This window comes from Pogona vitticeps, chromosome 2, assembly GCF_051106095.1.
Source record: "Pogona vitticeps strain Pit_001003342236 chromosome 2, PviZW2.1, whole genome shotgun sequence".
Lineage (NCBI taxonomy): Eukaryota > Metazoa > Chordata > Lepidosauria > Squamata > Agamidae > Pogona > Pogona vitticeps.
In genome coordinates this window covers 257,447,141-257,460,853 of record NC_135784.1, presented here as the reverse complement: position 1 = coordinate 257,460,853, position 13,713 = coordinate 257,447,141, and the positions used below count along the sequence as shown (strand labels likewise).

The window sequence follows — 13,713 nt, the reverse complement described above, 5'->3', positions numbered from 1 at the left end:
GGGCCTCAAACTGCTTAAAGCCTTGGACTGGAATTCAGATACTGTAACTCTTTTTCTTTGCTTCTAGAACTGCCAGAAGACCTACTGCTGACATAACCTCAGAGGTCAAATTCAACATGAGAAATGCCTGTTTAAAATCCAGTCATTCCTGTAGCAATGTGATGACTATCTTCCTGCTCACCGATTGCTAACATGATGGTAGCACTGGACAGAACATACACAGTCACAAGTGGAGGACGGTACACAGTGAAACTATCTGATGCATTCTTTTGTTCAAGATTAATGGCTGCAACCCCTTCATGGATTACTGCCTTGTTGTGGCGAAGGGGCTTGAGTAACTCAGAGAAGCTATGGGCTTTTGAATTGTAGTGCTGGAGGAGGCTCTTGAGAGTCCCCTGGACTGCAAGGAGAACAAACCTATCAATTCTAAAGGAAATCAACCCTGAGTGCTCACTGGAAGGACAGATCCTGAAGCTGAGGCTCCAGTACTTTGGCCAGCTCATGAGAAGAGAAGACTCCTTGGAAAGACCTTGATGTTAGGAAAGTGTGACAGCAAGAGGAGAAGGGGATGACAGAGGATGAGATGGCTGGACAGTGTCTGCGAAGCAGCCAACATGAAATTGACACAACTACGGGAGGCAGTGGAGGATAGGAGGGCCTGGTGTGCTCTGGTTCATGGGGTCATGAAGAGTCGGACACAACTAAAGGACGACGAATGGCTGCAAATTACAATTTTTAACTTGATTTAAAAAGAAGTGACATTGAAATTCTCTTACCAAAAAAAAAATCAGTTCATAACTTTCAGACTGTATATCAGAAGCCACCTTTGTCCTACAGGAAGAAGAAACTTTCCTTTATGGACAGCTGTGTAATGAAAGAATCCCACTTACTAGACACAGCAAATAAAGCTAGAAATCAAAGCAGATTGGCTCTTCTTTTAAAGAGAAATGTAGTACAGCAATTGCTGCTTCTCATTTCATTTTTAATAAAGTGATCTAAACAGTAATTTTAAGGCTCTTTGACTCATCAGGTTAGTATTTAAATAGTTTATGGTGGCTTCTGTATATATTAAGAAATGGAAGTCATATTCTCTAATTTAAAATCAATACACTTCTCGGGGTTGATATATTCATGTGAGATGCATTCTTCATGGTTGAGTTCCGGGGGCGAGGGGGGGGACTCATGTTATTTTACACAAAGCCACAGTCATATGAACGTTTCCATTTTCACCTTTCAACTCTTCACTTATCTTCCAATATAAGCAGGGACAAAGTTCAATTATCTACAGTTGTTTAAGCCTTGCTCACACTACATTTGGGGTGAATTTACTTTGCAATTTAGAATTCTGGAATCCCACATTTTAAATCTCTCCACAGATTTCCGCAGTGAAGCTTCCCACTGAGTGCCTGTCTTTTGCAATGGGTTGTAGATTTCAGGGCATTAGCACAAGCTTTAAAAAGACACCACTTTAAGCTCAAACTGGTTCACACAAAAGTTCTGTTGTAAATCTGATGCAAAATTACTGGACTTTATGATTTCCTATCCATAGGCTGAATCAGTAAGTCTGAAATAATAATTTAACTAGATTGCCACATTTGCTTGCTAATTGCTTAGATAGATTTGTACAAATAACAAAGCTCAGCTTCGTGTCTAATGCAAAGCAAACAGCATTCAATAAAAGCTAATATTCACCAAAAATATCCTCTCTGCCCACAACAGATTAATGCAAATAAATATGCTCTGGTTTGAATTACAGTAAGCCTTTGCTAAAAAGGCTACACCTAAGAATGCCATTGCTGCTGTTTGATCTTTATGGCAGAGGTAATATCCACTGAGAGATCCCCTTTGGCAATATCTCAAAGATCACAGTGAAACATAACAAAAGGGAAGGTTTCTAAAATAAATTGAATCTAAGTGATTTTTTTTTATTATATAGTACACCAGCAAGGATCCAAAGCTGCGTTTTGCTGCTCATCAAGTTTAACGGACAAGCAGAAATTGCCTTCATTCATTTAAACAAAATAATGATTTTACAAACTGAAATAAATTTGAAAATTTTACAATGTTTCAAAAACTAATTTCAGAGGATCGCTTAAGATGTACATTTACTTGAGCTCACCCATCGTTTACAATTGGTAAAAGGTGCTGTATGCAGCCTCACTTCATTTTGTATTGTAAGACTGACTGGGACAAAGAGCGCTTTCAGAAGTTGATTTAGTGGGGTCCTTCTTAAAGAAATTGCTCTGTCTTGACTTTCCAGAAATAAACACTTTCAGGAAAGAACATACATTGCTTGTATCAGGAAAGCACTCAAGAGAACCATTATTAACACAACCATTTTTACAGTGCTGTTTATGACTAATAATATAGATCTGGGGTGTCCAACCTTTCACCTTCCCTGGGCCACATTAGAAGATGAAAATTTGATTTGGGCCGCACATACATTTGGTTTGGGCCACATGGGGGGGCAGCCCTAGACGTCCTCTGCAGCCCCGCTCCAAGCGCGCTTACCGGCAGCTGCAATCTCAGATAGCAGAGGCTGCCAGCTTTGATTCCAGTGGCTTTATGAGGCCAGGAGGGGGTCCACCTATTGACGGGGACGGCGCAATGCAGTCACGCAGCCCCCCTGTCCCCTCCCCTCCCACTCCTTCCTACCCTCTCTCCCCTTCTACTGTTGTGACATGCCCCAGCCACATTCCGGCTGCAAGCGCCGGCAGTGTATCTTAAAACTTTGGAATTTCTATAAAAATAAAAAATTGCACTGGGCCGCATTACGAGCTGACCTGGGCCGCATGCGGCCCTTGGGCCGTGGGTTGGACAAGCCTGATATAGATGGTATAATGTAGCAATGCCTTATTTGTCTATCCGATGATTGTATGACAAGTATTATATATTCCATTTAGGGGCACAATGATAATTAAATCCTTATAATGCCAAAAGGCATGTGATGAACACTATAAAGTGGTAGATCATTCCCCATGTAACATCTAGACAAAGAGGATGCACAATCATTAAAACTACATCTGACACAGATGTCAACATCCTATGAACACTTATATGCTTAGAATAATCTGATGCAACTTGATGGAACAAATACCAGTAGATTTTATGATAAAATACAAAGGAGATGCTAGATAGCAATGTCAAGAATAAAGTCACTGGTACCATTAAATTTATAACTCCTTGTTGGTGCATGTGTTCTGGTCCTAGACTCAAATCACATGTATTGTCTGCATCTGCAGATGTCTGCTAAAACAAAGTGCTAACATGCACTGGGTTATAGAGAAAGCCAAAGAGTTCCAGAAAAACATCTATTTCTGCTTCATTGACTATGCAAAAGCCTTTGACTGTGTGGACCACAGCAAACTATGGCAAATTCTTTAAAAAATGGGAGTGCCTGATCACCTTATCTGTCTCCTGAGAAACCTATATGTGGGACAGGAAGCAACAGTTAGAACTGGATATGGAACAACTGGTTGGTTCAAAATTGGAAAAGGAGTATGACAAGGCTGTATATTGGCCCCCTGCTTATTTAACCTTTCATACGAAAGGTAGGACTGGAGGAATCCCAAGCTGGAATTAAGACTGCCGGAAGAAATATCAACAAACTCAGATATGCAGATGATACCACTCTGATGGCAGAAAGTGAGGAGGAATTAAAGAACCTTGTAACGAGGGTGAAAGAGGAGAGTGCAAAAAAGGGTCTGAAACTCAACATCAAAAAAACTAAGATCATAGCCACTGATCCCATCACCTCCTGGGAAATAGAAGGGGAAGATATGGAGGCAGTGACAGATTTTACCTTATTGGGCTCCATGATCACTGCAGATGGAGACAGCAGCCACGAAATTAAAAGACGCCTGCTTCTTGGGAGGAAAGCGATGGCAAACCTTGACAGCATCTTAAAAAGCAGAGACATCACCTTGCCAGCAAAAGTCCGAATAGTCAAAGCTATGGTTTTTCCTGTAGTGATGTATGGAAGTGAGAGCTGGACCATAAAGAAAGCAGACCGCCGAAGAATTGATACCTTTGAATTGTGGTGCTGGAGGAGGCTCTTGAGAGTCCTCTGGACTGCAAGGAGAACAAACCTATCAATTATGAAGGAAATCAACCCTGAGTGCTCACTGGAAGGACAGATCCTGAAGCTAAGGCTCCAGTACTTTGGCCATCTCATGAGAAGAAAAGACTCCCTGGAAAAGACCCTGATGTTGGGAAAGTGTGAGGGCAAGAGGAGAAGGGGACGACAGAGGAAGAGATGGTTGGACAGTGTCACCAAAGCTACCAACATGAAATTGACCAAACTGTGGGAGGCAGTGGAAGACAGAATGGCCTGGCATGCTCTGGTCCATGGAGGTCACGAAGAGTTGGACACGACTTAACGACTAAATAACAACAAATAATTGCTATTTAATTGTTGTGTTGGTTAAAATTGTTAGACGAAGACCAGGGCATCCTAGTTCAAATCCCTACTTGCCTTCATAAAATTGACTGTAAGACCTTGTGGCAATCACCATCATTAAGCCTAAAATATCCGGGAAAGATTTCCATGAAGATGAAACTGGGGCAAAGGATTCTGAGTTTCTGGAAGGAAATGTGAGATATACATTGGACTAATAAAAGGTAATAATAACAGGAGGATTAATCAGTTTATTAATTAACTTCTCTTAATACTTTTGATTATATTTTAATTAATATTTTTAATTTCCAGAAAATGGAAATAATTGTTATTTTCTCTGATTTTTTTTTAAAAATACCAACCTTGCCTTCTGCTAGTGCTTTTAACTGAACTACAGTTAACTCCTATACTGATCTCAGTGCTTCGGACATTATGTTTCTTTGGTTCACGTAAATGATGATTTATTCAAGCAGATGCCAAAGCAGAGACAAATGACAAATTGCTCAATAATAAGCATACACAGACACAGATCCTACATCTCAGACGGAAGTAGGGGAACAGCAGATTTTTAAAGACTTCATTATCACCATAACCACACACTGTACTTCCCTGCATTTCTTTCATAACCTTCCAGTGGGAATGTGCAATATTTTCAATATTGTCAGTGACTGTTATGAATCACCCTGGATATTTTTACTGAATCAAGGTATAAACACATTTGAAATGAATGAATGGTATACATTAACTTTCTCTGTTTGCCTAAGATGTCAAAACAAGGACGTATGTTTAGGTAGAAGCAGTTCCTATTGACAGGAAACAACTTCAGTGTTCAGACTGCATTCTCTCTAATGTATATGGCTACCTTGCACAGAAGTAAAACTATATTATGGGCACCCTACAGAAATAAGTAATTACCTCATTTACTAATGACCTGTGAGAGATAAAAATCCATACATATGTCATTTCTTAGTTATTGCACTGCAAAGCAGCACAATCTGTTAACTGAATGCATTACATATCTAATTTAATTAAATCTCTAACAAGCCTCCGAAATCCCACCGAGAGCACTTTGTGTGATTACAGACATTGGGCTAAAGTAACAGTCCTATTGATCTGTCCAGCTTTAACTTTTTTGTACCCAATCTAATATGTGTAGAACAAAAACTGAATTTTAGCAAGGGCGCCTCTGGGGAAATAATATGAAGTGACTTTTTGTTCAGGGTTACAGATATAAAATATTTAGCAGGTCAAGGGAAACATTTGTTTGTGTGGCAGATATTGACTGAATTACAAATGCAAATAAGCTCCCTGGTGCTCATCACTACAGAGTGTGGCTGACATGGACATCTGTAATAAACAGACTCCTCCATGGGGAAATACACTTACTATTTGGCAAATTAGCATATGGTTTAGAGCACAAGACATCACTATTTTCCAATAAACCTGAAAGCAGAGAAAATAATGTCAAATTCTATGTCTAATGACCTGGAACCAATCGGTCCTTTGTTGTATCATAATGATATGTCAATAGTCAACATGGAACTGAAGAATGTGTGCTCACGTTTTAGTTATCTTGCTGGTTTTGCATTTCTAGGAAGATCATGCTTATTCTTGCTTATTTCTCCTAGATGGGTCGGTACATGTGGTGTGCGATCCAGAGCAGAACCACAAGGGGGTCCTACTCATATGTTACATAACTCGTATAAGACAAAGACCAGAGTTTAATGTGGGATCAGCCACATTCATAGAAGAGACATTTACCTGTAGTTGTGAATCCCAGGAACCTGATGAAGTGAACTGCAGTCCAAAACATAAAGCTACATTTTTTTTAACACAGCCATAACACTCTTTGATGATTGCACCAGCTACAAAGACCTCTGGACTGGTTTGGTTAATCTTTTCTTAATATAGGAAGGCTAAATATTTGCTATGAAGCCGAGTAGTTTAAGAGCCAATCTATTTTATTTGCTTTTTAAAAACACTGTTTCAATTTGACTGTGTTTGTAACTATATGTCCTGTTGTATTTTTATTCCTTTATTACTATGAGCTGCCTTGAATTCTATTTTTCAGGAGAAAGCTGAGATATGGCTCTAGAAAGGCAAGAAGGCAGGCAGGCATTTGGGCAAGAATGCAGCAAATTGCAGTTGCACTATAAGGTGAAAAATGGGTGCACCTGGTAGGCTATGATACTGTCCGGATAGAATGAAGATCAAGAAGGCAGGCCTTTAAAGCCCATTATTAAAGAAGGAAACAATTGAGATTAATCAATCACCAAAAAGAGTTGTAGTCCTGATGGCATGAAGGCTGCGGGAGGAGGATAAAGTGATCCCATGTTTTAAGGCAACTATTAAAAGACAAACATTATTCCTTCCAGTTTATTAACATCAACATTTCATCTGAGGATGCTTCATCTCTGAAGGTATTTAGAGAATTATAAACTCTAATGCAATCAACATGAGACTCATTCCTGATTATGCTTGCACCATTATGGAATGAAAGATGTATATGAATATTTAAAGAACAACCAGCACTGCAGAAGTTCATTCCTCTTTCTGTCCTCCTCAACAAAAAGAAAATGCAGCATTTGATATCTTAAAAATCAGATTTTAAATCATTTTAAGTATGCATTTTCAGAGTTGGCTTCCTCATTTTCCTACTGCTCCTGTTTTCTTGACATCGTAGGCTGCTGTTCTTGCAAGTTAATTCATTATGAGATCATGTTTAGGGCACCTAACAGCAGGTCACCGATAGACAATGGGAAGATAGGCTTATATATGTAGGCTAATTTATCCTTAATAAGATCAGCAGCTGGAGTCCAGGATAAAAGAAAAGAGAACCAGCAAATTACTAAGAAATAGTGCAGAGCTCAACCTGAACCTCAGAAAAAATGCTTCTGTATGCTTCACTCTCATAAATAAACCTTACGTGGTCCGAATATATGGCCCAAAAGGCCATTTGATTGTACAAATCTCAGCAAAACCAGGGGTCCCGTTCATGTATCTCTTTTCTGGGTAGACCAATCCAAGATTTTAAAAATCCTTTATTACGATCAACAGATCAGACATGAGGTAGTACATAATCTTTAATGCCATGAACAATCAGTTTTAAGTTACAGCCCAAAACCTATCGCACAAAACATTATTTAAGGGGGGGGGGAATAGCACCATCATGAAAGCACAGATTAAAGCCCTTTCAAATAAATTTTACAATACACAGCTTAGGAAGAAAGCAGGGAGTTACCACAAATACCTATTTCGATCTTGGAATGCAACACAAGGTGCTGCTTGTTAACCTTTTGTCTTGTCTGAAACACAGAATGACTCCAACATCTACTGTATTTTGGCTTGAAGAAAATCAGGTGCCAAATGCTACAACTGGAAGTCTAAGGGGGAACAGAGCCATCAGGGCAAGCGTGGGAGCATATGCGGTGTTTAAGCAGTATAGGTAACACAGAATGAAATACAATGGAAATCCCACTGTAAATGAGGTAGAAACAGCCTCTTGACTCTACAGGCCAAAATAGCAATGTTCAAAAAAAGGGAAGTAACTTTTTCCTCCACAATCTAGCTACAGGCACTCAGGAGAGATTACGGGGAAAGCGCTCTGCGAATAAAGTAGGGGATTATTGAAGAAGCAATCTTCCACCTTGTTTGAAATTAAGGAATACAGGTCCAATTGAACACCTGAAGTTCAGCAGGACAGAAAGATGCAACAGAAAGCTTTCTGTTTCCAGTTGTTTTTGTTTTTTTTGCACTGATGGATGATGCAGATGTTGGACTCTCTTTGAATGCACCTGTTGTTGCCGTGGGGACAAACAGGCTGCTATACACATTCATGCAATTCTTCTATGCATTTTAAAAAGGTTTCAGCTCTGGTGATCTAATTATACAAGGCAGCAAATTACACATGCAGTCTGTTTCATTTAGGACATATTAGACTGTGCTGGACTGAAGTTTGCTGAGTGAGACTATGTAGCAGAATAGCAGAAATATAAAAATGGCAAATGATAAAGTATAATGGAACAAAGAAAAATACCCAAATAAGAGCAGACAAAAAAGAATGTCATCAAAATATGCCAAAATTTAGTCCCCCCTTCTTCACTTAAATGCAAAACAAATCTTCAATAACAGACAACATGTACCTCTCTGTATGAAATCAAAAATCTGTGTACGAAGTCACAGACATTCTCTTTCACCTGTTAATTCATCCTAGACATAACTACAGATCTTTAGCAATCAACCTCGTCACTTTTGTATCAGTTATTTCTATGAATTCAGAGCCTATATAGATGAACCAGAACCAGATAAGAGGATAGATGCAAACCATTAAATTATTTAGTTCAATAGAGCTGTTCTCAATTAAAAATAAACAAAGAAAAAGGCTCTTCCCCTAACTCTGTCACAAACTGAATTCACACAAAATTTCAAAGGCTTCTTTTGTTCAAGAGTGGGGAAGGGGGGGGATGTCATATTACAATATATCTGAGAGAGGTATCTGTTTTATTGCCTGACATGCATCTGCATTAGTTCCCATGCTATCTGCTGTACTTTAGATGCTTTAGTTTAGCACATCACATTTAAAATATCCACAAAGTCAGTGTCTCAGCTGCACGAGAAGTGTAAGCCTTTTGAGTTAGAAAGTTTTGTATGTGAGAAAACAGAGCTAGGTAACTAAGAAAATAACTTGGTGCACCTATTAATGGGGTGAGGGAGAAGGTTGAAGAAAGAAGCCATTGTAAGGGGTCAGGAAAACATTCAATAAAGCAAGAATGGCAACGGTATGGGAAATGGAGCTACTCACTTGCAGCTACTCATTATTTTGACAAACATATTTTCTATAGAACTAAAAGTTAACCAAAAGTTATCTCAAGGAGCTGGCAGCCTCACCCTTCTGCGTAATCTGTCTCGTTCTTCTCGGATTGCGTTCATGGTGGCCTTGGTTCTGTTTAGCTCTTCTTCCTTGCTGCACAACATGGCTGTCAGGCTCTCATTTTCTTCCCTTAAGCCTGCCAATTCCTTCTCCCATCGAGACCTCTCTTCAGCTAGATTTGGATACAGGTCCCGCCCTAACACACCTTCAATCTCTTCAACTGTCTGGAAAACAGGGAAAAGAAATAAAATAAAAGGACAATAATAGTGAATGCAGAAACATTGAACATATACCTAGGAAGTGAAACATTTTTGTTCTTTTCTTTGTTACAAAGGCTATTTTTGTTTGAAAATGTGCTATCATTTGTTGCAGATATGTCACTATTTTATTTTTTTGTTGACAGATGAGACGGTACATTGGCACTGCCTAAAAATATTCATAAAACACCATACTCAAGATACCTTTTAACTATGATAAAATTTAAATTCTCTTGCAATATATTTAGTGGAAAAGGACAGTACTCAGTGAGAGCATAGTTTTTAACAACTTGCAGATGATGTCATGACTATAGTAATATCTTGCCCCCGGTACTTTATTTTGATTCCTTTTAAAATCCAAAACCCAAACTGTTTTTTTTAATTCCCAGTATAAAGCCAAAAGGTAGAAGAAATTCTTGGGAGAAAAAAAAGAAAGAAAATGAAAATTTTCACTTACATCTAGTTATACTAATGTAAGCAACACTAAACCACTGACATTTATAAAGCACATTTGTTCATGAGGCATTAAAGTACGTCTCACACACTAATTATGTTCTAAAATGGACTGCAGAGTGCATTCTGCTTAATCAGTCGATACAGAAGTGGACCGCTGCTTTCACATGAACTAATTAAGCAAAAACAAAGCAACTGTTAACCAGATGAGCTGCCTCATATTAACAAAAACACTGCAGTTCACACGCTGGTAGGGAAAGAAACTGGCAGGTGTGCCATAAAGTCTTTTAAATCTATGTAAGGCTGTTGCCAAGAGTTTTAACCAGGGAAGGTTCCACACAACGATCCAAGAAAGGGGTAAGAGCATTCTATGGGGAAAACTCTCTGGGCATCATTCTAATTCCAGACACATGAATGGAAAAAGAAGATACCTACCTATAACTCTGGTTCTTCGAGCGGTACTCTGTGAATTCACACTAATGGGTTAATCTGTGCCTAAGCAGAGCACCCTCGGAAGTTTCTAGAGCTCTAGCACCTGGTGCTGGGACCTCCCATCTAGGCTATATCCCGTCTCCAGCATTGGGTGCCTCAGTTCCATAGAACTGTCCGCCGCTGTATAGCATACCAAAAGGCATACATGACAGACAGCGGGGAGGAGGGCGGGGAGTGTGAATTCACAGAGTACCACTCAAAGAACCAGAGTTACAAGTAAGTAATTTCCTTTTCTCCTTTGTGGTCTCTGTGAATGCACACTAATGGGTGACTAGCAAGCTGACTTACCTGGAGGTGGGCGTCACGACATGACAAAAGCCAATACAGCTCTTCCCATGGCAGCCTCAGCCTGAATATCGAGGCAATAGTGTGCTGCAAAGGTGAATGGCATAGACTACGTCGCAGCCTTGCAGACATCAGTCAGGTCAGCTCCACGAAGGAAAGCTGTGGAGGAAACAACCGCTCTGGTCGAATGGGCTCGAATAGTGGAAGGCAAAGGTTTGTGAGCAATCTCATACACCAGCTTGATTGTTGCAACCACCTGTCTGGAGAAGGTTTGAGGTGAAACAAACCTTTAGAGTGTCCTAGGAATGACACAAATAGTCTCTGGGAAGAACGAAAAGATGCCGTCCTGGAAATATAGTAGGCCAGGGCTCTTTTGGCATCCAGGGAGTGCAGCGATTTTTCCAAGTTAGTTGTAGGATTAGGAAAAAAGGTAGGAAGGACCACTGGCTGATTGAGATGGAAAGATGTCGCCACCTTTGGAAGAAAGGAGACATCTGGGAATAGAGTGACTTTGTCAGGATGAAACTGTATAAAAGGTGGGTCCACTCTTAGGGCTGTAAATTCACTTGCACGCCTTGCTGAAGTGACAGTGAGGAGAAAGGCTGTTTTGAAGGTAAGTAGTCTCAAGGAGGTGGAAGCCAAAGGTTCAAAAGGTGGAGACATCAGCTTCTACAAGACAACCTGAAGAGACCATTGAGGTGTGAGTGGTTTGTAGGCCGGGCGCATATTGAGGAGACCTTTAAGGAACTGCTTTAGTGTTGGGTGCTGAAACAACTTGGCCGCATCAGAAAGAGGAGGCTGATGGGCAACAATCTCAGAGATATATACTCTGAACATAGAGTGTGACGCTGAAAGAGGATAAGAAGAAACCTCAAAAGGGTGTCCAAAGAGGTAGGACAAACAGGTAAGTTATGACCAGTAGCAAAGTCACAGAAGACTTTCCATTTTCGTGCGTAAGTAGCCAAAGTGGACGGTCTACGTGTCCGACTAAGGTATTGACCTCCTATTGAAGGTCCAGTCTCCAGGCTGTGAGATACAGGGAAACCAGATCCAGATGAAGTATTCTGCCGTTGTGGAGGGAGAGCAGATGAGGTAGGTTTGGGAGCCGAACGTGATTGACGCCCATCTGATGTAGAGGGGCAAACCAGGGTTGACGAAGCCACCAGAGAGCAACGAGGATGACGTTCGCCTGATCTTGTAGGATCTTGATGATTGCCTTCTGGACCACAGGAATGGGAGGAAACATGTACAGCAACCCTTCTGTCCAGGGAACCATGAATGCATCCCCCTCTGAATTGCTCCCCGCTTCTGCCCAGGAGCAGTACTGGTCGCACTTCCTGTTGGTGACAGTTGCAAACACATCAGGGCAAGGAGTGCCCCATCTCTGGCAGAGGGAATGAAAGACTGCATTGTCCAGAGACCACTCATGAGAACTGCTCTGCAGCCGACTTAGATGATCCGCAAGGACGTTGTCAGTGGAAGCCACATGTACTGCAATCAGAAAGATGTGGCGCTCGTAGCACCACTCCCAGACCTGGATTGTAAGATACAGAAGTTGTTGGGAATGTGTACCCCCTTGTTTGTTGAGGTAGTATACCACAGTGGTGTTGTCGGTTGGCAGCTGCACTGCTCTCCCCATAAGAAGACGCTTGAAAGCTCAAAGAGCCTTGAAGACAGCTAGGAGTTCCAGAAGGTTGATATGAAGACAGGAGTCCTCTAGCATCCAATGACCATTTGCCATCAGATCCTGGACGTGTGCACCCCAACTAGTTGTACTGGCATCTGTGGTGAGATGAACTGATGGCTGAAGAGGGCTGAAGGGTCTGCCCATAAGGAGATTCGAGTGGAGGGACCACCAAGTTAGTTGCTCTGCAAGTTCTGGCGAAACTGTAAGAGTCTTAGAGGGTGGGTCGGTTAGCGGGTTGAACGAGGCAAGGTACCACACTTGAAGGGATTGTATCTTCAACCTGGCATGCTGAATGACCACAGTGGTGGAGGCCATCAGGCCTAGCAGAAGCTGAACCAGCAGAGCTTCGACCTTTGCCCCTGGAGTGAAATGAGGAAGCAGCTTTTGTATTTTCAGAATGCGACTCTCCGGGATAAAGGCATGGCCTGAGACTGCATCCAGAACTCTTCCAATATAGGTCACCTTTTGGGTGGGAGTCAACATCAATTTCTCGTGGTTGGAGACCAAGTTCAGACAGGAGAGACAAGGTAAAGGTTAAATGTTACAAAAGTGTCTCAGGAGACAACGCCACCAGCAACCAATCATCAAGGTAAGGGAAGACAGTGATGCCCTGTAAACGAAGGTAAGGTGCCACCAGAGCCAAACATTTTGTAAACACCCTATGCGATGTGGACAGTCCAAACGGGAGAGCCTTGAATTAATAAATTATACCATCCAGGGAGACGTTAAGAAAGTGATGCTATTCAGGACAGATGCTGATGTGAAAATAAACGTCCTTGAGATCAATGAGCACAAACCAATTTCCCTGCTTGAGCATCTGGATAGTGCCATCGAGGGAGACCATATGAAAATGCTGAGGCGTAATGTAGAAATTCAAGGGTCTGAGATCAAGAATAGGCCAGAGTCCACCATCCTTCTTGGATATAATAAAGTAGCATGAAAAAATCTACTTGAAATAACAGGATTTTCCACCAAGATGATGGCATCCTTAGAGAATAGCTTGTCTACTTCGTCACGTAAGACAGGTGAAACTTCTGTATTTCTGACAAAACCTGGACAAGGTGTAGAGTTAAACTCAATCGCATAACTGGTGGCAATGATGGTAAGAACCCAAGAATCAGAGGTGACAGACTTCCAAACATCAAAAAATTGGGCTAGTCTAACCATATGAATAAGCAGTGCTGGTGGCTGCATAGGGCTAAACAGACTGCTTGGCCTTGTGGTCCTGGCTGCAGGATTGTTGGCGCTGCCTCTGTCTACCGGCTTGCTGGCT

The 13,713-nt window shown here is 41.2% G+C and overlaps 1 protein-coding gene across 5 annotated transcripts in view; it reads right to left on the bottom strand.

The window, feature by feature from the left end:
- MCC (MCC regulator of Wnt signaling pathway) overlaps nucleotides 1-13,713 on the bottom strand; it is a 320,126-nt gene that overhangs the window by 38,387 nt on the left and 268,026 nt on the right. For all 5 annotated transcript variants that reach the window (XM_020780019.3, XM_072992456.2, XM_020780020.3 and 2 more), the window contains one exon: nucleotides 9,284-9,490. In XM_020780019.3, coding sequence (XP_020635678.3) covers nucleotides 9,284-9,490 — 207 coding nt within the window. The remainder of the gene's footprint in view (nucleotides 1-9,283; nucleotides 9,491-13,713) is intronic.